Source organism: Plecotus auritus (assembly GCF_963455305.1).
Source record: "Plecotus auritus genome assembly, chromosome: X".
In the NCBI taxonomy this organism is placed as follows: Eukaryota; Metazoa; Chordata; class Mammalia; order Chiroptera; family Vespertilionidae; genus Plecotus; species Plecotus auritus.
The window spans coordinates 135,168,681-135,191,570 of NC_137784.1; the positions used below are offsets into that span (position 1 = coordinate 135,168,681).

The window sequence follows — 22,890 nt, forward strand, 5'->3', positions numbered from 1 at the left end:
GGAGCAAAGGGAGAGGAGCCCCGGCCAGTGCCCCTGTGCAGAGTGGGGTGGGGGGGGACCTTCCTGCTTTGAGGTGGAGACAGGGCCGGGTCCTCCAGGCCAGAGGAGGCAGACAAGGGGCGCCTGGGACCCCAGCACCTATACGTGTACCTCCGATCGGGGTCTCTGCATGGCGGAGCGCCCGGCTTTGCTCTCTGGATCCCTGGCCCTGCTAGCAGCTCCTGTCTGCGTCTCTCACTTTCTCTGGCCATGTGTTTCTTGAACTGTGTCTCTGTGGGTGCCACCCCCCAGGTGATTCATCCTCCTCAACCCCACACCCAGGGGGAGGGCAGGGCAGGACCAGGCCAGGATGTGCTGAGCAGGGCAGGGTGAGCAGCCCAGCTGAGCTAGAGGAGCGCCTCCCCCCTCCCAGCCAGGGCCCTGCCTGCCCAGGTGGGAAAGGAAGTGAGGAAACTGCACCCAAAACAAGGTACAGGGTGGGGGTGGGGGGCTCAATCTGGGCCCTGGGACACCACGTTCCCTCAGGACTAGGAGGGCACCGTGGCCTCAGTCCCCTGGGGCCTATCTGGCTGGACTGTGGCCAGGGTGGTGTCAGGGAGTCCGGGAAGCTGCTGGAAACCCTGGGGGTTGGGCTAGTCCTTCCCTCCAGGACCGGGAGACCTAAAATTCCCTGGGACTCTTTTATGCCAGTGTGACCCTGTAGACCAGGGGTCCTCAAACTTTTTAAACAGGGGGCCAGTTCATTGTCCCTCAGACCGTTGGAGGGCCAGACTATAGTTTAAAAAAAAAAACTATGAACAAATTCCTATGCGCACTGTGGGCCCCGGACGAGTCGGCTGCTAAGCAGGACAGGCAGCGGTACCCAGTGGGCCGGATAAATGTCCTCGGCGGGCCGCATATGGCCTGCGGGCCGTAGTTTGAGGACCCCTGCTGTAGGCTGTCTTTGTGTGTGTGTAGCTGTGTTTTTGTAACACGGGCCACATGACCCATTAGACCAGGAGGTAAGTGTCGTGTGTGTGTGTGTGTGTGTGTGTGTGTGTGTGTGTGTGTGTGTTTGTGGCTGAGCCCCTAAGAGCCGGGGACATCATGGACATGCTTGTTTCATGTGTATGACCTAGTAAGTTATGGTACATGTTGTGTGTCTTCATGTTTCTGGGCACGTGGCAGTGTGTGGCTGTGCTGAGGTTGTGTCTCACATGAGATAATGACCCTGTGTGGCTGCTGTCTTTGGGACACCATGCTGCCATGTGATACTGCGGCCCTGCGATTGTGAAAAACGTGGTGTAAGTGACACTGTGTATGTTCGAGACTCACTGGAGCCACATTCGAGGAGTATATGCACAGGTATATGATGAAGAATGTTTGGGTGACTGTGTGCCAGGCTGTTTGTGAAACAGGCTTGCAAAGTGTGACTGCATGATCCTGTGCCACCCTGTGACTGGGGTCTTTGTGGCTGTATATGACCGGGTTTTCAGGAGCGTGATGGCATGTGATTGGACCTTTGAATTTATGTGGCTCTGCAGTCATGTGACACAGTAAATAACACCTGTGTCTCTGGGATAGGGTGGGCCCATTGGTGACTGAGATGGTGTGACACAGGGTAACAGACCCTCCATGACTGTGAGAGGTCACGTGGCTGTGGCATAGACACGCTGACACCGTGTGTGGGTGGTAGCTCTTTTAAAAAAATATTTTTATTGGTTTCAGAGAGGAAGGGAGAGGGAGAGAGAGATAGAAACATCAATGATGAGAGAGAATCGTTATCGACTGCCTCCTGCACGCCCCACACCAGGGATCAAGCCCACAACCCAGACATGTGCCCTTGACCAGAATTGAACCCAGGGCCCTTCAGCCCGCAGGCCGATGCTCTATTGGGTGGTAGCTCTTTGCCGCTTTCTTGTCCTCAAACCCTTCTGCCCACAGGATGGTCACCCGGACCCTCAGCCTGCCATCCAGCCTTGCCCTCTCTGCTCCGGCCTCCACTCACTTCTGGATCATCTGAGACCCCCCACACACACATTCCTTCCCTGAGGGCGTGTCATCTCTAGGGGCTCCCTTGATACCAGGCAGACCAAATCTTCTCTGCCAAGTGTGACCATGAGGTGGGTTTAGGGAGCCTATCTTGAGGCAAGAGGGACAGTACAAAAAGGCCTCCCATTTTCTGAATGTGTTACTGTCTTAAAGCTGATCACGTGACCTGAACTCTGGGTGCTGGGTGTGTAGGTGTGTGTAAGTGGAGGAAAGTAGTGCAGATTAGTGAGAATCTGGGATTTTAAGAAGCAAAACTTTTGCTCATGAAATACAATTTTATCATTTGCCAGACACTCAGCTATATAAAGTTGTCGGCAAGGATCTTAAGAAGAAGGGTTAAGAATGGTTTATGCTCAGCCCTAGTAGGTTTGGCTCAGCGGACCAAAGAGTCCCGGGTTCAATTCCAGTCAAGGGCATGTACTTCAGTTGCAAACTCAATCCCCAGCCCTGGTCTGGGGCGTGTGGGAGGCAACCGATTGATGTGTCTCTCTCACATCGATGTTTCTCTGTCTCTCCCCCTCCCTTCCACTCTCTCTAAAAATCAATGGAAAAAATATCCTGCCCTAACCGGTTTGGCTTAGTGGATAGAGCGTCGGCCTGTGGACTGAAGGGTCCCAGGTTCGATTCTGGTCAGGGGCATGTACCTTGGTTGGGGGCACATCCCCAGGAGGTGTGCAGGAGGCAGCTGATTGATGTTTCTCTCTCATTGATGTTTCTAACTCTCTATCCTTCTCCCTTCCTCTCTGTAAAAAATCAATAAAATGTATTTAAAAAACATATATCTTTGGGTAAGAATTAACAAAAAAAAAAAGAGAATGGTTTAGGCCAGTGGTGGGCAAACTGCGGCTCGCGAGCCACATGCGGATCGTGAGCCGCGGTTTGCCGCTCTGTTGACTAATGAGTTTTCCGACCACTGGTTTAGGCTCAATGTACCCACTTCGGTCATATAAACCAGGCCTACAACTAAGCAAACTATAGGGTGCTCGCTCCCACCCCCACCTGGGTAAACTCCCAAGTAAATAATGACATGCAAGGAATCAATGTATTGATCACAAAGAATTCTTATCCTGTGCCAAAGGTCTTCTCTAGTGATGAAAACTCCCAGCCCCAGCTCTGGGCCTGGCTCCCCGTCTGAGGGCTGGGATAGGGGCTTTTCAGGACGGCAGTGTGGCCAAGAGAGGGGCGCAGGGAAACCGGACACCCCAGACACCTGCTAAGATGTGCTACTCCCCAGTCCCCTTTGCAGTAACATCCGTTGCTTCACACCCAGTCTCTCCCTTCCTGCAGGGCTGCACCAGGGAAACCGGATCCTGGTGAAAAGTTTGTCCCTTGACCCTGGCCAGAGCATTGAGCCTCATCCAGAAGGTCCCCAGCGGCTTCGCTCAGACCCTGGCCCCCCCACCGAAACCCCCAGCCAACGTCCTTCTCCACTGAAGCGGGCACCAGGCCCAAAGCCGCAGGGTAAGTTGTTCCAGAGAGTGGCAGGGAAATGGCCCAGGAGAGGGGATGGGGGAAGGGAAAGGCTGGCCAGGGGCAAAGGAGAGGCGTGTTAGAACAGCAAGCACCGTGGTCTCGGGGCAGAGGCTGTGACTTGGAGCTAAAGTGCACACACTGGGATCTCACCCCAGGCCTGCTCCGCCTGCCTCAGGGTTTGCGGAAGGGCTTGTGGCCTGGCTGTGACAGCCCCATCCAAACCCAGCACATTGGCATCTCCTCTCTTTGTCCCCTGTCATCCAGTCCCCCCAAAGCCCAGTTACCTGCAGATGCCCCGGATGCCCCCTCCACCCGAGCCCATCCCTCCTCCACCATCACGCCCGCTGCCTGCAGACCCCCGAGTGGCCAAGGGCCTGGCTCCCAGGGCAGAGGCCAGCCCCAGTTCTGCAGCCGTATCCTCACTGATCGAGAAGTTTGAAAGGTGAGTGTGGTGCCTGGGGGACCCTCTAGGGGTGGGGGTGAGGGTGAGGGTGAGGGTGGGCCCGGGGTAGGCAGGACGGTCATAAGACAGGCCTCGCAGTCAAGCTCACACCTGCCTCCATGTGTGTCCACCACCCGCCTCAGGGAGCCTGTGATTGTCGCCTCGGACAGGCCAGCCCCTGGCCCCAGCCCAGGTCCCGCAGAGCCAGCCATGCTGCCACAGCCACCCCCGCAGCCTCCAGTGCCCCAGCTCCCCGAGGGCGAGGCCTCCCGCTGCCTCTTCCTGCTGGCTCCTGGGCCCCGGGATGGCGAGAAGGTCCCCAACCGAGACAGCGGCATTGACAGCATCAGCTCACCGTCCAACAGCGAGGAGACCTGCTTCGTCAGCGATGACGGGCCCCCCAGCCACAGCCTCTGCTCCGGGCCCCCTGCCCTGGCCAGTGTCCCCGTGGCCTTGGCTGACCCCCACCGGCCCAGCTCTCAGGAGGTTGATAGCGACCTGGAGGAGGAGGACGAGGAGGAGGAAGAGGAGAAGGACAGAGAAATCCCAGTGCCCCTGATGGAGAGACAGGAGTCCGTGGAGGTACTGACCCGTGTTCGCTGAGTGGCAGGACCATGTGAAGAAACCAGGAGTCTGGCTGGTCCGCTGGGTTCTTTCTCTAGCTCAGTACTTCTCCAAAGAGAGTGTGTTTTTACTTTGGATGTTGGGCTTCCCTAGTTCCCTGGTACTAACTATGAGTAGCAACACCCCGCCCCGCCACCACTGTGACTACCAGCCTGACTGTGCACAGTTCCAAATGCCCACTTGGAAAATGGTTCTGCCCTCATTGGAGAAACAGTAGCGGGACCTCAGGTTTTATATATATATATATTATTGATTTCAGAGAGGAAGGGAGAGGGAGAGAGAGATAGAAACATCAATGAGGAGAGAGAATCATGGATTGGCTGCCTCCTGCATGCCCCTCACTGGGGATCGAGCCCACAACCTGGGCATGTGCCCTGACCGGGAATCGAACCATGACCTCCTGGTTCATAGGTCGATGCTCAACCACTGAGCCACGCCAGCTGGGCTGTGCCTCAGTTTTTCCATCTTGAAGATGGCCATCCTAGTTGGGGACCTTCAGAGTCTTGTTCTAGCTCAAAAATCCCATGCTTAGCAGCTATGGGATGTTGGGAAAGTCTCTGCTCTCCCACCATGAGCCTCAGTTTCTTTATCTGTAAAATGGAAAGCCTCTCACATTCAAAGGGACTTCTCCACAGCTGGCCTCCGGAGGGGCTCAGGGGCTTGAGTGCCCCAGGGACCCGAGGCTCTGGGGACCAGGGCTCTCGGCCACAGGAACCTCTTTCTGGGGCCTGGTAGGCTAACGCTGCTTCTAAAGGCATCCTTAGGCCTCAGCCAGAAGTTGGGTCATGGCCAGGATGCCTGCTCCACCAGAACCCAGCTCAAATGTGGGAGCTGAGGCCAGGGACTCCCCAAATATATGTCCAGTGAATAGGAAACTGGGCCAACAGGCAGTGCGTTTTATACATTTTTAGATTTCTGTGTTTTCCTCCCACGCCAGGTACTCAGCAAGACTTTGCTGACAGTGAACTGAGTGGGTGAATAAATACTAACATTTATAGACTACTTAATCCGCAGTCTGCTCTGTTTCACTTATATGAAATCATTTGTCTCGATTACAAATGGATGGAGGTGCTATTATTAGCTGTATATGTAGATAACGACATTTAAATACAAAGCAGTTACACAGTTTATGTAAGCTAATGAGTGGCAGAGCTAGGATTTGAACCCGGGAAGTCTGACTTCCTGACCCACAGGCCTAACCACTGCACTATGTACATGAATGGAGAGAGCCGATCACTGGGTGAATGAGTGGCCTAGTGAAGGAGTGCATGGCATCTGGATTGAGGGGTGACTTTTTAAAAATATATTTGTATTGATTTCAGAGAGGAAGGGAGAGGGAGAGATAGAAACATCAATGATGAGAGAGAATCTTTGATCGGCTGCCTCCTGCACGCCCCCTACTGGGGATCAAGCCTGCAACCTGGGCATGTGCCCTGACCGGGAATCGAACCGTGACCTCTTAGTTCATAGGTCGATGTGCAACCACTAAGCCACGCCAGCCAGGCAAGGGGTTGCTTTTTTTATGATATATTGGAGAGTCAGGGATAAAGCTAGGGGGCTTAAAGGTCTAGAAATGGGATGTAGGGTTATCTCTGGCATTAGACTTAGACTAGCCTTTGAGCTATTCTGAGAATTCTGGGGCTTGGGTAAAGGTTAGAGTACAAGACTATGGGTCAGGTTGCCTCTTCTCCTTTCCAGTTGACCGTGCAGCAGAAGGTGTTCCACATTGCCAATGAGCTCCTGCAAACCGAGAAGGCCTACGTTTCCAGGCTCCACCTCCTGGACCAGGTAAATAGCCCCTCGGGGGTCCTGGGGCCCTGGGATCTGGTAGATGGATGCCCAAGAGGAAGTGATAGGACCTGAGCTCAACCCTTCCATTGGGGCTAGCTAGAATCTAGAGGTGGTAAGGTTCCTCTCTGACCTTGACCCCCATCCTGTCCCTAAAGTCTGTTTTGATTATGATCCCAAGCTTGATTTTTATACCAACCCTCATCCCTAACCCTGGGTGGGTACACCAGCCCTAATTGCAACTCTGACCCAGATCCTGAACTGACCCCTGCCTGTAAACCAGACTCTGAACCTCATTCTAACCCTGACCCCAAATCCTCTAGAATCACTAAGGGCAGTGACTTTTAACTGCTTTCTTCACTGCCTGGCACACAATAGGTGCTCAAAAATATTTGCTAAATGAACAGATCTAATTCCAACCTTCTCTCTGACCCTGAATCTAATTCTGACCTTGACCCTGATTCTGACTTTTCATTGTTCCAGTACCTACATCCAGGTCCTAACCCTGACCACCTGAAATCCAACCCCACATAGAAACCTAACGCCGTACCCTCTCTCCTCAGTCTCAAGACCATGCTGATCCCAAAGGTCCACAGCGCTACCCACAAACACTGCCCTTACCTGCAAGCCGCCCCTTCCCTAGCCAAACCCCAGGCCCAGCTGGGCTGAGCCTCCTGCCCTGCCCCACAGGTGTTCTGTGCCCGGCTGCTGGAAGAAGCGCGGAACCGCAGTTCCTTCCCGGCCGATGTTGTCCACGGCATCTTCTCTAACATCTGCTCCATCTATTGCTTCCACCAGCAATTCCTGCTGCCTGAGCTAGAGAAGCGCATGGAAGAATGGTGAGGGGCCCCAGATCTAAGCTTCCATCCTCCTGTCCACTTGCCTGTTGAGACTCAGGCCAGATGTGTGCACAAAGTTCATTGCTGCCTGCCCTCTGCACTTACCACCTGTCACAGAAAGAATAAGGCCCAAGCTCTGCCTTCTAGGCCCTCCCAGACTAATAGGAAACACAGTCCAGGACTCAGAAAATTATAACAGAACTGGAGGCCTGGTGCACGAATTCGTGCACCAGTGGGGTCCCTCAGCCTGGCCCGCGGGATTGGGCTGAAACCAGCTCTCTGACATCCACTGAGGGGTCCTGGATTGCAAGAGGGTGCAGGCCAGGCTGAGGGACCCCACCAGTACACAATCAGGGTAAGGGAGAGACACAGGAGGTTGTCCAGCCTGGGAGGGACTGCGGGAGGGCTCCAGGGCGAGTCTGGCCCATCTTGCTCAGTCCCAATCGGCCAGACCCCAGCAGCAAGCTAACCTACCAGTCGGAGCATCTACCGCCTGGTAGTCAATGCACATCATAGTGACTGGTTGACCGGTTGACTGTCTGCCCCCTGGTGGTCAGTGCACGCCATAGTGAGCGGTTGAGCGGCCTTAGCATATCATTAGCATATTATGCTTTGATTGGTTGAACTGCCGACAGGACAACTGGACACATAGCATATTAGGCTTTTATTATATAGGATAGCAAAGCCCTTAAGAGTATGAGATTAAGAGCCAAACGGGCTGGGTTCAAATTCCAGCTCTGTCATATGTAGATTTGTGATGTTAAGTTTCTTAAATTACTGTGGTTCAGTTTCCTCTCTGTGGAATAAAGGTAGTAAGAGTAGGCTCACTTGTAAGGTTGCTTTAAGGATTAAATTAGCTCATTCATGTAGAGAACAGTACCTGGTATATAATAAGTGCTCAATGAATGTGAGCTGTTGATATTTTTCACCGGTGCTATGGCAGAGCTCAGAATGGGAGGCTGTGGGAATCCAAACGAACTAAACCAAGCCTCGTGGGGAGGGGTTAGGGAAGGGTCCAGGGAGGAGGTGAGGCCTAAGCTGAGGCCTGAGGTAGGAGGGCAGGGGTGACAGACAGTCTCCCAACCTCCAGGCTCTACTCTTCCAATCCATCCTTTAGATCAGGAGTGGGGAACCTTTTTTCTGCCAAGGGCCATTTGGATGTTTATAACATCATTTGCGGGCCATACGAAATTATCCACTTAAAAATTAGCCTGCTATAGGCTCGATCCCCAGCCCTGGTCAGGGCGTGAGCGGGAGACAACCAATCAATGTGTCTCTCTCACACCGATGTTCCTCTCTCTCTGTCTCTCCTCCTCCCTTCCACTCTTTCTAAAAATCAATGAAAAAAAATATCCTTGGGTGAGGACTAACCACCACAACAAAAAAATTAGCCTGCTACACCCTAACCGGTTTGGCTCAGTGGATAGAGCCTGCAGACCGAAGGGTCCCGGGTTCAATTCTGGTCAAGGGCATATGCCTCCATGGCAGGCTCTTCCCAGGCCCGGGCCCTCGTCAGGGTGCATGCAGGAGGCAACCAATTGGTGTGTTTCTCTCACATCAATGTTTCTCTCTCTGTCTTTCCCTTTCTCTTCTACTCTAAAAAAAAAATCAATGGAAAAATATCCTTGAGTGAGGAGTAAAAACAACAACAAAACCAAAAAAAATTCACCTGCTATATTTGGTCAAACATTTAATTAATGCACCGCTAATGCCTTGGCAGGGTCAGACCAAATGATTTCCCCACCCCTGCTCTAGAGTCTACACCGCCTGCCATAATGGTCTTTCTGAAGGATAATCAGACCATGTCACTTCCTTTTTAAAATCATCTCTACACTCCCCACAACCACAGGATAAAATATGTCCCCCTCATCAGACAGGGACCAAAGAGAGCTGGCTGAAGCCAGTTCCTACATTTCCCCAACTGGCTGTGACCCTTGAAGGCTGGACCAGTCATCATCCTGTGTGTCCCCTAGCTGATTGAGACTCCTGAGGAGTGCGACGAGGCCTGCTCACTTTGCCTTCCCTACTAGACCGTTCCCCTCTTGGGGCTCCACTAAGTATGACTCATTTACATCCCCAGAATCACCCAGCACAAGACTGGGTGCAGAATCAATAATCAGTGTATGGCCCAGCCAGTGGGGGGCATGCAGGAGGCAGCCAATCAATGATTCTCTGTCATCATTGATGTGTCTATCTCTCTCCCTCTCCCTTCCACTCTGAAATCAATAAAAATATATTTAAAAAAAATAATGATCAGTGTATGAAGTGGCTCTTGCAGTGAGGTCAGGGCAGGTATCCAGGACATGTCACTCCTGGTGTTGAGCAGGGCAGTATTGGGGTAGGTGACAGCCCAGGCCAAAGTCTCACATCAAGCTGAGTCTCTTGGCCTAATTGGCTGATAATAGAAGCAGAACTTCCAAAGGAGCAGACTTGCCCGGCCAGCGTGGCTCAGTGGTTGAATGTCGACCTATGATCCAGGAGGTCACGGTTCGATTCCCGGTCAGGGTACATGCCGGGGTTGTGGGCTCGATCCCCAGTATGCAGTGTGCAGGAGGCAGCGAGCAATGATTCTCTCTCATCATGGATGTTTCTATCTCTCTCTCCCTCTCCCCTGCTCTCTGAAATCAACAAAAATATATTAAAACAACAACAACAACAAAGGAGCAGACTGGCTGAGAAGTAGATGTCCAGGACTAAGAGACCCCATGGGTCTCTGCCTGGGCCTGGTAGGGGACAGCGGGGGGTGGGGGGCTGGGGACAAGGATCAACAGGACCATGTCAGCCCCTGCCTCCATCCCAGGGACCGCTACCCACGCATTGGAGACATCCTGCAGAAGCTGGCGCCCTTCCTCAAGATGTACGGCGAGTATGTGAAAAACTTCGACCGGGCCGTGGAGCTGGTCAACACCTGGACAGAGCGCTCCACGCAGTTTAAAGTGATCATCCACGAGGTGCAGGTACGCGGCCAAGAGGGATGGGGCAGACGGGAGGAGAGGTCTGCGGGGCCTGGTATGGGGTCTGTGGCCAGTCCTGAGCCCCTGTGCCTCTGCCCATCACAGAAGGAGGAAGCCTGTGGCAACCTGACGCTGCAGCACCATATGCTGGAGCCTGTGCAGCGCATCCCCCGCTATGAGCTGCTTCTCAAGGACTACCTTCTAAAGCTGCCCCATGGCTCCCCGGACAGCAAGGATGCCCAAAGTGAGTGCCCACACCCAGTCATTCACCGGCCAGCCTTCCTTTGCCACGTAGTTGAAATCCCAGAATGGGATCTCCAAGCCGAAAGGCCCTGGAGTGAGACCCCAGGGTGAACCTCCAGGTTGAGAACTCTGCCTGAGGACACACACAGAACATTCAGGAGTCCCCCAGTCTGAAGTTCCCAACTGGAATGCCAGAGTTGGAGGCGCATGCCCAGAATGATCCCCTAAAGGCAGACACCTGTTTCCTAGGCCAAGACCCCAAGGCTGACCCCTAGACTTGTCCTCAAAGGAAGTTGTCCAAATCCAAAGGCACTGAGCCACTAGGCTGAGAGTCTAGACTGACCCGCAGGTCGGTCTCCACAGCTGAGCTGAGATTTGTCGGATTGTCCATCCTCCACATTTAGAGGTCCACTCCCTGTCTGCCAGCCCCCACCCAGAATGAACCTCCCCAAACAGCCTCCGAGCCTGATCGGAGCTCTCCAGAACGGAGCTTCCCAGACTGGACTGGGTATTTTCTGCCTCCAAGATTTAGATCTGTAGGCTGAGATGCCGCCTCCCCACATTGAACCACTAGAAAGTGTTTCATTCTGATTCCTCCAGTATGAGACCCACCCCCAGGGCCACACCCCCAAAAGTGCTCCCCGGAGTCTCCCCAGCTTTCTCCCAGTCTGGTCTCCTTGTTCACCATTCTATAGAAGGGTATTGCCAAACTGAGCACCCTAGATGAATCTCTCCATTTCCTGCCCCTCAGACTGAGCCCAAAAGACTGACACGCAAGATCCATCCCACAGACGGAGATCACTGAGCCCTCAGACTAGATTCCTAGAGTTCCCAGTGTGAACCCCAGAGAGAACCCTGAGACTGAGCTACCCAGACTGAGCTCCAGACAGAAACTCAGACTCTCTTCTCCCTAGCCCAAGTCCCCCAAATTAAGCAACTTATGCCAAGCTCCAAGGCTGACCTTCCATCTCAACTCCCAGATTAACTTGCCCCAGACAAAGCTCCCCCATTTTCTTTTTTTAATATATTTTTATTGATTTCAGAGAGGGAGAGAGAGAGATATATAAAAATATCAGTGATGAGAAAGAATCATTCATCAGCTGCCTCCTGCACGCTCCCCACTGCGGATCGAGCCTGAAACCCGGGCGTGTGCCCTGACTGGGAATTGAACTGAGACCTCCTGGTTCATGGGTCAACGCTCAACCACTGAGCCACGCTGGCCGGGCTATTGTGGTTATTTTTAATGGTAATAATAATCTTGTTAAGCTTGCATTGTATAGGCCGCCAGCTATTCCATGTATTATGATTCTGCATTGAGACAGCTTCTGATTTTGTGTAATGTTGCTATGGACATCTTTGAGGCTGGTGCTTTCTGGGATGGGGAGGGTGTAGGAAGTCCAGGAGGAGGTATTCAGGAAGCAAAGGAGCTCCCAAGAGCCTCTTCTCTGCTGGGCCTTCCTCCATCTGACCTCCCACTCTGCCCACAGAGTCTCTGGAGCTAATAGCCACCGCCGCGGAGCACTCTAACGCTGCCATCCGCAAAATGGTGAGTGGCCTCTCGCCCTGCCCTTCCTTGGCCACCCGCCTATGCTGTCTCTGTCCTGGAGGGCTTGCTCCTCGACCATCAGAGGGAAGGCCAGCACCCCAACCCTGCCTTTTGCTCACTGTCTCTTGCCAGGAGCGAATGCACAAGCTGTTGAAAGTATATGAGCTGCTAGGGGGTGAGGAAGACATTGTCAGCCCCACCAAGGAGCTCATCAAAGAAGGCCACATCCTTAAGCTGTCAGCGAAGAATGGGACCACTCAAGACCGATACCTCATATTAGTAAGTGCTAGGTGTGGGGTTGCGGGTGGGCCAGGCCCCCAACACGTGTTGACCTGGTACTCAAGACTGTACCTCCTGCTAGTCAGTCTTTCCTCCTTTGACTCATTGCGCTTTCACTACCTACACTAGGAATGGTTTTCCCTCTACTTTACAGATGATATAACTAAGACCGAGAGAAGTGACTTGCCCAAGATCACTCACCTAGGAAATTACTCCCATGCCTAGACTCTTTCCTTTCGACCTTTGTTGTATCTATCTGTCTATCTATCATCTATCTTATCTATCTATCTATCTATTTATCTATCTATTGTTAATCCTTACCTGAGGATATTTTTCCATTGATTTTTAGGGAGAGTGGAAGGGGGAGGGAAAGACAGAGAGAAACATCGATGTGAGAGAAATACATCAATTGGTTGCCTCCTGCATGGGCCAGGGAGGAGCCTGCAACCAATGTACATGCCCTTGACCGGAATCGAACCTGGGATCCTTTGGTCTATCCACCGAGCCAAACTGGCTAAGGCTCCTTGCGACCTTTGTGTCCTGTCTAGGCCATTGTCTCCTTCTGTTGCCTTGAATCCCCAGTAATAAAGCTTCGGGAGTCCTACAAGATTGTAAGGAGCTGGGCACAGCTCTCCTGGGTCCTGCACACATACAGCCCAAACGTTTTCCTTCCTAGTTCAATGACCGCCTCCTCTACTGCGTGCCCAGGCTACGGCTCCTTGGCCAGAAGTTTAGCGTGCGGGCACGCATCGATGTAGACGGCATGGAGGTAAGTGCCAGGGCATGGGAAATGGGAACCCGGAGTGGCGCCTTGGTGCTGGGAGGTTGTAACAGAGACGGCTGACTTTGCCCCCCAAGTCTGTGTGCGCGTGCGTGCAAAGGATGAGGGATTCACTAGACCTCACAAAGCGTCTTTCAACCTCCATTTCAGCTAAAGGAAAGCTCCAACCTCAATCTGCCTCGGACCTTCCTGGTGTCAGGAAAGCAGCGCTCCCTGGAGCTCCAGGCCAGGTACCTGCCCTTGCCTGTACCTTCCCTTCAGATAGGCTGAGGCATTCTCTGCCTAGGGCCATGCGCAACAGGCTATGTCCCCAGGGGAGAGATGTTCCCGGGAAAGGGTGGGCACCTTTTCCCAAAGATGCTTCTTCCTCTGGTGGGTTTGAATAACAAACAACACAAATAGTTTATTGTAGATTCAGAGATTCAAGAGAAATACCAACTGCAATGCGTGATCCCTGGTGTGAGAAAAACAGCCCTAAGAGATATTTGCAAGACAATGGGGAAAATGTAGATGTGAATTGAGCTTTTGGGAAATTACTGCTAATTTCCTCAGAGAGTGAATGAGAGAATGGTCTTGTTTTCTGATGATGCATGCTGAGGAGTTCCTATCTGTAATTTATTTTTAAATGATTTATCAACCAAAAACACATACATATACACACATTTTCACACACACACACACACACACACACACACACACATATATATATCAATAATAAAAATGAAGCAAATATAGCAAAATATTTTAAATTTTTGCATCTATATAATGGGTAGATATTTAATGTACTTGTGCTATACTGTGTTTTTCAGTATGCTTGAAATTTTTCTTTTTTTAAAATATATTTTTATTGATTTCAGAGAGGAAGGGAGAGGGAGAGACAGATAGAAACATCAATAATGAGAGAGAATCATTGATCGGCTGCCTCCTGCACACCCCCTACTGGGGATCGAGCCCGCAACCCGGACATGTGCCCTGACTGGAATCGAACCCAGGGCCCTTCAGTCCGCAGGCCAATGTTCTATCCACACTGAGCCAAATCAGCTAGGACGAAATTTTTCTTTTTTTTTTTTAACATTTTTTCCTTTTTATTGAATTTATTGGGGCGACAATGGTTAAATTGATAGGGGTTTCAGGTACACAATGCCACAACAGATCTTCTGTACCCTGTGTTCACCATCCCAAGTCAAGTCTCCATCTATCACCATTTATCCCCCCCCATATCCTCTCCCACCTCCCTCCACTCCCCTTCCCCCCAGCAATCCCCACACTGTTGTCCATGACTTTTGACATTTTTCAAACAAGAAAACAAATTTAAATAATGAAGTTAAAACTAATGTCCAAGAAGGCTTCTTTCTTTTCTATCCTCTACTTGGATGGTTATAATAGTAGCTCACATTTAATGAAAACGTACTTGCTCTTATGCCAGGCACTGTTTTAACTTAATTTTAGCGTCAACAATTTAAGTGTAATCAATCCTTAAAACAACCCCCTGCCTGGCCGGTGTGTCTCAGTAGCTGAGCGTTGACCTCTGAACCAGGAGGTCATGGTTCCATTCCCCTGGGTGCAGGAGGCAGCCAATCAATGATCGTCTCTCATCATTGATGTTTCTCTCTCTCTCTCTCTCTCTCTCTCTCTCTCTCTTTCCCTTCCTCTCTGAAATCAGTAAAAATACGTTTTAAAAAAATAAAACAACCCTTGAAGCTACTGTTACCATCTACCCCATTTTACAGATGAGAAAACTGAGGCACAGAACAGTTACGCACCTTGCCCAAGATCCCACAGCTAGAAAGGAGCAGAGCTGGGATTGCAGCTCATGCTGCCTTCTGAGGGCCCGGGGATAGGTACCCAGATCATGCTCGAGGCCAGAGAATGGATGCATATGGCTAGATGATCTGCTTCTGACAGACTGCAAGGATGTGAGAAATGAGAGTCAGAACCCTCATTGCTGGGACTGCTGAGAGGCAGGAGAGAGAGAGGAATGTGGGCTAGAGGGTGTTTGAAGCTCTGGGAGACAAAGCATCCTGGAGGCCTGCGGCCAGGAAAAGAAGAACAAAGCCTACTGGTATGGGGGCGGGGGGGGGGGGCAGGTGTGGGGCCCAGCAGGGTGTATAGTCTACTGGGGATGAGAGAGGGGGCTGCTGAGGAAAGCTGGGCGAAGAAGGGCGCGCTGAGCAGTGCAGGGTTTCCTCCTAGTGGCTGGAGGAAGGCATGGAGGGTTTGCTTTGCAATCCTGCCCTTAAAATATATTTTTTTTAATGAAAAATGTCAAATATGGAGAAAAGTCAAAATACAACCAACACCCATATGCCCACCATTTAGACAACCGAGTCTCAACCTTGGTGACAACCTCGCCTGGGGAGCTTTTAAAAAACCTGATGTTTGGCACCCTGCCCCCCAGAGACCCTGATTTAATTTGTGTGGGGTGTAGCCTGAACATGGGGAGTTTTAACAGTTCCCCAGGTGCTATTAGTGTGTGCAAAAGGGTTTAGAACCACTGACTTAGAAGTCAGCAACTATTGACATTTTGCCTTATTTATCTTTTACTGAATCATTTCTTTAAATGTCTTTTTTTTTTCTTATTTCAGAGAGGAAGGGGAGGGGAGAGTGAGATAGAAACATCAAAGATGAGAGAATCATTGATAGGCTGCCTCCTGCATGCACCCTGTTGGGGATTGAGCCCGCAACCCAGGCATGTGCCCTGACCAGGAATCAAATAGGTCGACACTCAACCACTGAGCCATGCTGGCCAGGCTTAGTAAACCATTTATTTATTTATTTATTTATTTATTTATTTATTTATTTATTTATTAATCCTCACCCGAGGATATTTTTCCATTGATGGAAAAGAGAGGGAAAGACAGAGAGAAACATCGATGTGAGAGAAACACATCAATTAGTTGCCTCCTGCATGTGCCCTGACCAGGGCGGAGCCTGCAACAGAGGTACTACCCATGACCGGAATCGAACCTGGGACCCTTCAGTCCGCAAGCCAATGCTCTATCCACTGAGCCAAACCTGCTAGGGCTTACTTAAACCATTTTAAAGTAAATTACAGACATGGCACTTCACCCCTATATACTTCGGCGTGCATTGCCAAAAACACTATTGTGGCTCTTAAAAATCAAAAGCAATCTTTTCTACTGCAAAGAAATTAGAAAATACACCGAGTGGCCAGATTATGATGATCTCTGAACGCATAATAATCTGGCCACTCTGTGTGTGTGTGTGTGTGTGTTTGTGTGTGTGTATTAGAGGCCCGGTACATGAATTCGTGCATGGGTGGGGTCCGGCCAGCCTGGCCAGGGGGAGGGGACATGGGCGGTTGGCCGGCCTGCCTGCTGGTCGAACTCCTGGTCGAGGGGACAATTGGCATATTAGCCTTTTATTATATAGGATATACACTGAGTGGCCAGATTATTATGCGTTCAGAGATCATAATAATCTGGCCACTCAGTGTATATACAAAAAAGAATTTAAAAAATAGTACAATCAGAATAAAGTAAAATTCCCTAGAATTGTACCACCTAGAGAGAACCAGTGCTGCTGTGTTGGCAGATCCCCTCTGAGGCCTTTCCTCTATTCATATATGTGTGCGTGCATGCGTGTGTGTGTGTGTGTGTGTGTGTGTGTGTGTATGCATATGCACACATAAGCACACAATGTTTTCTTTCAGTATTTTACTATGAAAAATTTCCAAGATATGGAAAAGTTTAAAGAATTGTACAGTGAACACCTATAAGCCCAATGTATAGATTCTGCAAATCTATCTTTTTATCCATCTACCAATCCATCTGATTTTTAAAATGCATTTTAAAGTCATTTGTAGACATTGCTACACCTCACCCCTAAAGACTTTGTGTGCATATAATCAACTAAAGTTCAATATTTGTTTTAGATATCCTCCTTCTCTTGAGGCAAAATTTTCAAACAGTGAAAGGCATATGCCTTAAGGGGGTCAAATGCATTGATGAGTTTTGACAAATATAAACACTCATGTCATATATATATATATATATATTTTTTTTTAAAAAAAATATTTATATTGGTGTTTAGAGAGAAAGGAAGGGAGAGAGAGAAACATTGATGTGTGAGAGAGAAACATCAATTGGCTGCCTCCTGCACCTTCCCCACTGGGGATCAAACCAGAAACCTGAGCATGTGCCGCGCCTGGGAATTGAACCCGCAACTTTTCGGTGCATGAGACAACTTCCAACCAACTGAGCCACACCGGCCAGGGCTCCTATATAATTTTTAAACAAAAATAGAATGCTGGCCCTGGCATTCAGTAGTGATGTCCTTTTTTTTTTTTTTTTTTTTTTTTACCTGATTCCCTATTGTCAGAGACTTAGGCTACTTCCAATTTTGTAGCTAAATATTGGCTCACATCCTTAATTTTTCATGAAGTGGTTCTAAAGATATAATCACACTTTCATACTAGAAAAGCACTTAAATTTTTTTTAATTGATTTCAGAGAGGGAGAGGGAGAGACAGAAACATCAATGATGAGAATCATTGATCGGCTGCCTCCCGCACGCCTCATACTGGGGATCAAGCCCACAACCTGGGCACGTGCCCTTGACCGGAATCAAACCTGGGACTCTTCAGTCTGCAGGCCGATGCTCTAGCCACTGAGCCAAACCAGCTAGGGTTAGAAGAGCACTTTTGATGTCTGGAGTGTGCAAATGAAGATCATTAGAAGAGACCAGGAGGGAATCAGCCAAGAAGCTGGGCTGAGTCCTAGTGAGCACATGATGGGGCTGCAACCAGGGCAGAGCCTTGGAAACTGCAGGGCAGACAGGAGAGTCAGGGAAGAAAGACAAAGGGAGGAAGAAATCCACGCATCTAGTGTCCCAGGGATTGTGCTGGGCGTGTAAATGTCACCTCAGTTAAGTAATGATCATCTCCATTTTCCAAGTGAAGAAAAAGAAACGGCTCTTCTGTCTCAAACTTGACATTCCTGCAAGAGGGAACTATTTATGGTTTCTTGTATATGCCTACTGTCACACACACCTCATCTTTACCCCTCTACCTGAAGCTTAGCACCTCCTTAAGGGAAGCCCTTCTTTAGCAACCCCCACCCAAACTGCAGACGGAGCCCCGATTTCACTGTTGCAGCACTAATGCCCTTGTATTGTCCCTGTTTGTCTCCCCCTGCCCCCCTCCACCCCTGAAGGCCACTAGCTCCTTGAGGGTAGGGTCCCCTCTGGGGCCCAAGTCCCTAGCACCCAGTCTGGAAGGTATTAGTAACTATTGGATAAATAGCTCAGACAGGTTAAAAGATATGCCTATGGTCACATGAGTTATAAGTGAAGCAGGCGTCCTCAAACTATGGCCCGCTGGCCACATGCGGCCCGCCGAGGACATTTACCCGGCCCGCCAGGTGCCGCTGCCTGTCCTGCTTAGCAGCGGACTCGTCCCGGGCCTGCAGTGCGCATAGGAATTTGTTCATAGTTTTTTTTTAAACTATAGTCCGGCCCTCCAACGGTCTGAGGGACAGTGAACTGGCCCCCTGTTTAAAAAGTTTGAGGACCCCTGGAGTAGAGGGTCCAACCCAGGTCTGTCTGACTCCAAAACATCTCTCTGATCGCTTTTGCTTGGCCTGCCTAACCCAACATCTTTCTTTTTTGCCCCCAAGGACTGAGGAGGAGAAGAAAGACTGGGTCCAGGTAACATCCAAGAAGGCTTTGTGGTAGGGGCAGGAAGAGTATTAACAGGCTCCCAAGGGGTTGGTGAACTCTCCCCTAAAACTGACATCTGACCACTGTGAACCTGGACAGCAAACTTTCCCATCCCCATTTTACAGATAAGCTCACTGAGGTCCAGAGGTAAAAACTCAACAAATTCTTCCTTTAGAGACCTGCCTCCTCTGGGAGTGTGAGCCCAGTGAGTTAAGCCCTGTAAAAGGGTAATTCAGCCCAGACAGTGGCTAGGAAGGCCTTTTGAGGTTTTTCAGCCACTGATCCCCGCCCTCATTTCACAAATACAAGAACTGAGCCACCCAGCAAGGGGCAGAGCTGTGCCCAGAACGCAACTTTTCTGACCTCGGGCTAGGTCATAGGAAAGTGAGGTGTGGGTGGAAATGGACGGGTTGTGAGGTGATCTGACCACCTACTTCTTACACCTCCTCCCCAGGCCATCAACTCCACCCTTCTGAAGCATGAACAGACGCTGGAGACCTTCAAACTGTTGAACTCAACGAACAGGGAAGATGAAGACACACCCCCTAACTCTCCAGTAAGAGTCCCGCCCCCTCCTCTATACTGGGCCTCCAAGTCCCACCGTACCCGGGGAGACCGGAAGCACAGTCTTGTTGGTAGGGCCGCAGAGATCACTGGGGAAATGGAAGCCCAGAGAGTAGAAATGACTTGTGTTCAGTAGCACAATAAGGTACGGACAGAGCCGGGACTCAAAGGCAGGTCTTTTTTTTTTTTTTTTCCAGCAATGCCTTTAACATGCATACATGTAACATATAATACAGTAGCAGAAAAACAGGAATTAACAAAACTGTATAGCAATATTAATTCTATTATCTCCTGGAATTTATTTCGTATAAATCAGAAGCATATACTAAAGCAGGGATGGGCAAACTTTTTGACTCGAGGGCCACAATGGGTTCTTAAACTGGACCGGAGGGCCGGAACAAAAGCATGGATGGAGTGTTTGTGTGAACTAATATAAATTCAAAGTAAAGGAGCGGAGGGGAGAGCAAGAGAACCCTCTGCTCTTTCGGCTCCGTGGGCCGGATAGAACAGCCGAACGGGCCGGATCCGGCCCGCGGGCCGTAGTTTGCCCACGGCTGTACTAAAGGGTAACTATGCTGATTGTGGCACAACACTCTGAACTATTAATAACCACTGACTAGTCATTGAATATGGGAATATTGTACAATACTATGGTACATGTTTTTTATATATATTTTTTTATTAATTCAGAGAGGAGGGGAGAGGAAGAGAGAGACAGAAACATCAGTGATGAGAGAGAATCATTGATTGGCTGCCTCCTGCACGCCTCCCACTGGGGATTGAACCCGCAACCCAGGCATGTGCCCCTGACTGGAATCGAACTGGACCTGTCAGTCCACAGTCTGATGCTCTATCCATTGAGCCAAACCAGCTAAGGGCTGTTATAAAAACAGCTTTGTTTTAAAAAACAGTGTAGGTAACTTTAAGGATAGGATTTTTAAAAATGCTTAACAGCTATGATAGGATTTTGTGAAATAAGAAAATTGTGAAAGGCAGGTCTTCTGACTGTGTCTGCTGTCTCCCAATGATGATCCAGGCCTTAGGGCACGGGCAAGGGTTGGCTGGGCTGGGCTGGGCCTGGGGAGTAGCTGCCTCTGACCCAGGACCTGGCCCTCTCTCCAGAACGTGGATCTTGGGAAGCGTGCACCGACACCCATCCGAGAAAAGGAAGTCACCATGTGCATGCGCTGCCAGGAGCCCTTCAATTCCATCACCAAGCGCAGGCACCACTGCAAGGCCTGCGGGCACGTGAGTGTTGGGAGGCTGGGCAGAGCCAGGGAGGGGCCAGGCAGGCCACCTGAAGGCCCACTTATGAGAGGGCAGGGTGAGGAAAGGCCGGGAGTCCATCATGGGAGTTGGGACACTGAAGGGGAAGGCCTTCTGGAAATCAGGCATCTCTTGCCCATTTGCCACTTCAGGTGGTTTGTGGGAAGTGCTCCGAGTTCCGGGCCCGCCTCATCTATGACAACAACCGCTCCAACCGTGTGTGTACTGACTGCTATGTGGCCTTGCACGGGGTGCCTGGGAGTAGCCCAGCCTGCAGCCAGCATACACCCCAGCGCCGGAGGTCCATCCTGGAGGTAAGTGCCAGGCCTATGAGCACTGACCCTCACACGCCAAGCACATGGGTCCCAGTCACCCACCCAGGGATGGAGGCCTGGGTATCTCTGAAACTGTAGTGCCACGTGCATCCACTGAACAAGTGACCCAAGCTAGGAGCTAGTAAAATGAACGCAACCGGATGAAAGCCAGTTGGGTCCTTTCGACCACCTGGCAAAACCACCTGGCTTTTTATTTGAGTGCTTTAGGCATTTATCTTCAGAGTAACGAATCTATCCATGCTGTTCCTATCCCTGTTTTACAAATGAGGAAACTGAGGCCCAAGGAAGTTACTTACCCAAGTTACACAACCAGTGAGTGGCAGAGCTTGCATGTTTTTTAATTAACCAATGATCTCTTCTTATTACGAAGTAGAATATGTGCACTGAAGAAAACTCGACAGTCTAAACAAATAATAAAAACACCCTATTTCTTCTACCCACTAGATTATCACTAACACTTATGCTTCCTATCTTTCTAGGCGCGTGCACATTTTGGTTTTGTTTCTTAGCCAAATCGAGGTATTTATTTTATTTAACATTTAAAGAACTCTTACTCTGTGCCAGGCACTATTCTAAGCGCTTTGCATCTATTAATTCATTTAATCCTTACAATAGCTCTATATGTTTTCCTTCCGAGTCAATACATCATCTAGAGCTGGGATTCTGAGCCTTACCCACCCCCCACCCATCCCTATCCCCTTAACCACAATGCCAGGTCACCTCTTGCTGAGTGTAGGGGATGGATATGTGACAAAAGATGAAAAAAAAAAGGTGAGGTACAAATGCATAAAGGACTTGAGGAATAAATGAACCGAGGGAAGAACGCCTGACTGGCATTTAGGTGCCTCTCCCACCAGCTCTTAGAGGTAGTAGCCATGGCCTGTCTGACTCACTGGGGGACACTGGGCAAATCACTACTGCCACCTGAGCTTCAGCATCCTCATCTGAAGTATGGGCAGAGTAATACCTCCGCTGAGGGGTACTGAAGCCCAGAGGAGCCCGGCCAGGCCTTCTATCAACACTGATGCCTTCTATGTCTCTGGCCACAGAAGCAGGCCTCAGTGGCTGCGGAGAACAGCGTCATCTGCAGCTTCCTGCACTACATGGAGAAGGGCGGGAAAGGCTGGCACAAGGCATGGTTTGTGGTCCCTGAGAATGAGCCCTTGGTGCTGTACATCTATGGAGCCCCTCAGGTGTGCATCCCCCTCCTTTGGGTCCCTTCAACCACCTGGCAAAGCCAGGCTACCCCCCATCCCCTTCAGTCCTTGACCTCTCCTTGGCCTTGGGGATTGCGTGAACCTAAGTAGAAATCAGAACCCCCACCCTTTGTGAAACAGGCTGGCTAGAAACAAGGAGTGATTGTGGGTCAATGTGGAGGGTGGGGGGGTGGGGGGAGGGGCTAGCTTCCCAGAGAAAGGCAGAGTGCAGATGGGGCACTACTAGGTCCAATCTGGATGGGGAAGAACGTGTAAATGGGGGCAACAGCCTAGACCAGTGGTTGGAAAACTGCGGCTCGCGAGCCACATGCGGCTCTTTGGCCCGTTAAGTGTGGCTCTTCCATAAAATACCACGTGCGGGCGCACACGTACAGTGCGATTGAAACTTCGTGGCCCGCCGAAACCGGTTTGGCTCAGTGGATAGAGCGTCGGCCTGCGGACTGAAGGGTCCCGGGTTCGATTCTGGTCAAGGGCATGTACCTTGGTTGCGGGCACATCCCCAGTGGGAGGTGTGCAGGAGGCAGCTGATCGATGTTTCTCTCTCATCGATGTTTCTAGCTCTCTATCCCTCTCCCTTCCTCTCTGTAAAATATCAATAAAATATATTTTAAAAAAAAAAGAAAAGAAACTTCATGGCCCATGCGCAGAAGTCGGTTTTCGGCTCTCAAAAGACATTTCAATCGTTGTACTGTTGATATTTGGCTCTGTTGACTAATGAGTTTGCCGACCCCTGGCCTAGACAAAGGCCTAAAGACATTACTTGGTATACACCAGTGGTTGGCAAACTCATTAGTTAACAGAGCCAAATATCAACAGTACGACTGAAATTT

The 22,890-nt window shown here is 50.4% G+C and overlaps 1 protein-coding gene across 1 annotated transcript in view; it reads left to right on the forward strand.

Annotated features, from left to right (window-relative positions):
• The window catches only part of FGD1 (FYVE, RhoGEF and PH domain containing 1), a 42,069-nt gene that overhangs the window by 17,842 nt on the left and 1,337 nt on the right, over positions 1–22,890 (forward strand). Inside the window, exons 2-17 of the mRNA XM_080653866.1 lie at positions 3,319–3,492; positions 3,769–3,946; positions 4,090–4,528; positions 6,269–6,358; positions 7,049–7,197; positions 9,998–10,154; positions 10,257–10,395; positions 11,882–11,940; positions 12,073–12,219; positions 12,896–12,988; positions 13,151–13,230; positions 18,636–18,666; positions 19,133–19,234; positions 20,365–20,490; positions 20,661–20,822; positions 21,893–22,036. Of these exons, the coding sequence (XP_080509992.1) occupies positions 3,319–3,492; positions 3,769–3,946; positions 4,090–4,528; positions 6,269–6,358; positions 7,049–7,197; positions 9,998–10,154; positions 10,257–10,395; positions 11,882–11,940; positions 12,073–12,219; positions 12,896–12,988; positions 13,151–13,230; positions 18,636–18,666; positions 19,133–19,234; positions 20,365–20,490; positions 20,661–20,822; positions 21,893–22,036 (2,270 nt within the window). The remainder of the gene's footprint in view (positions 1–3,318; positions 3,493–3,768; positions 3,947–4,089; positions 4,529–6,268; positions 6,359–7,048; positions 7,198–9,997; positions 10,155–10,256; positions 10,396–11,881; positions 11,941–12,072; positions 12,220–12,895; positions 12,989–13,150; positions 13,231–18,635; positions 18,667–19,132; positions 19,235–20,364; positions 20,491–20,660; positions 20,823–21,892; positions 22,037–22,890) is intronic.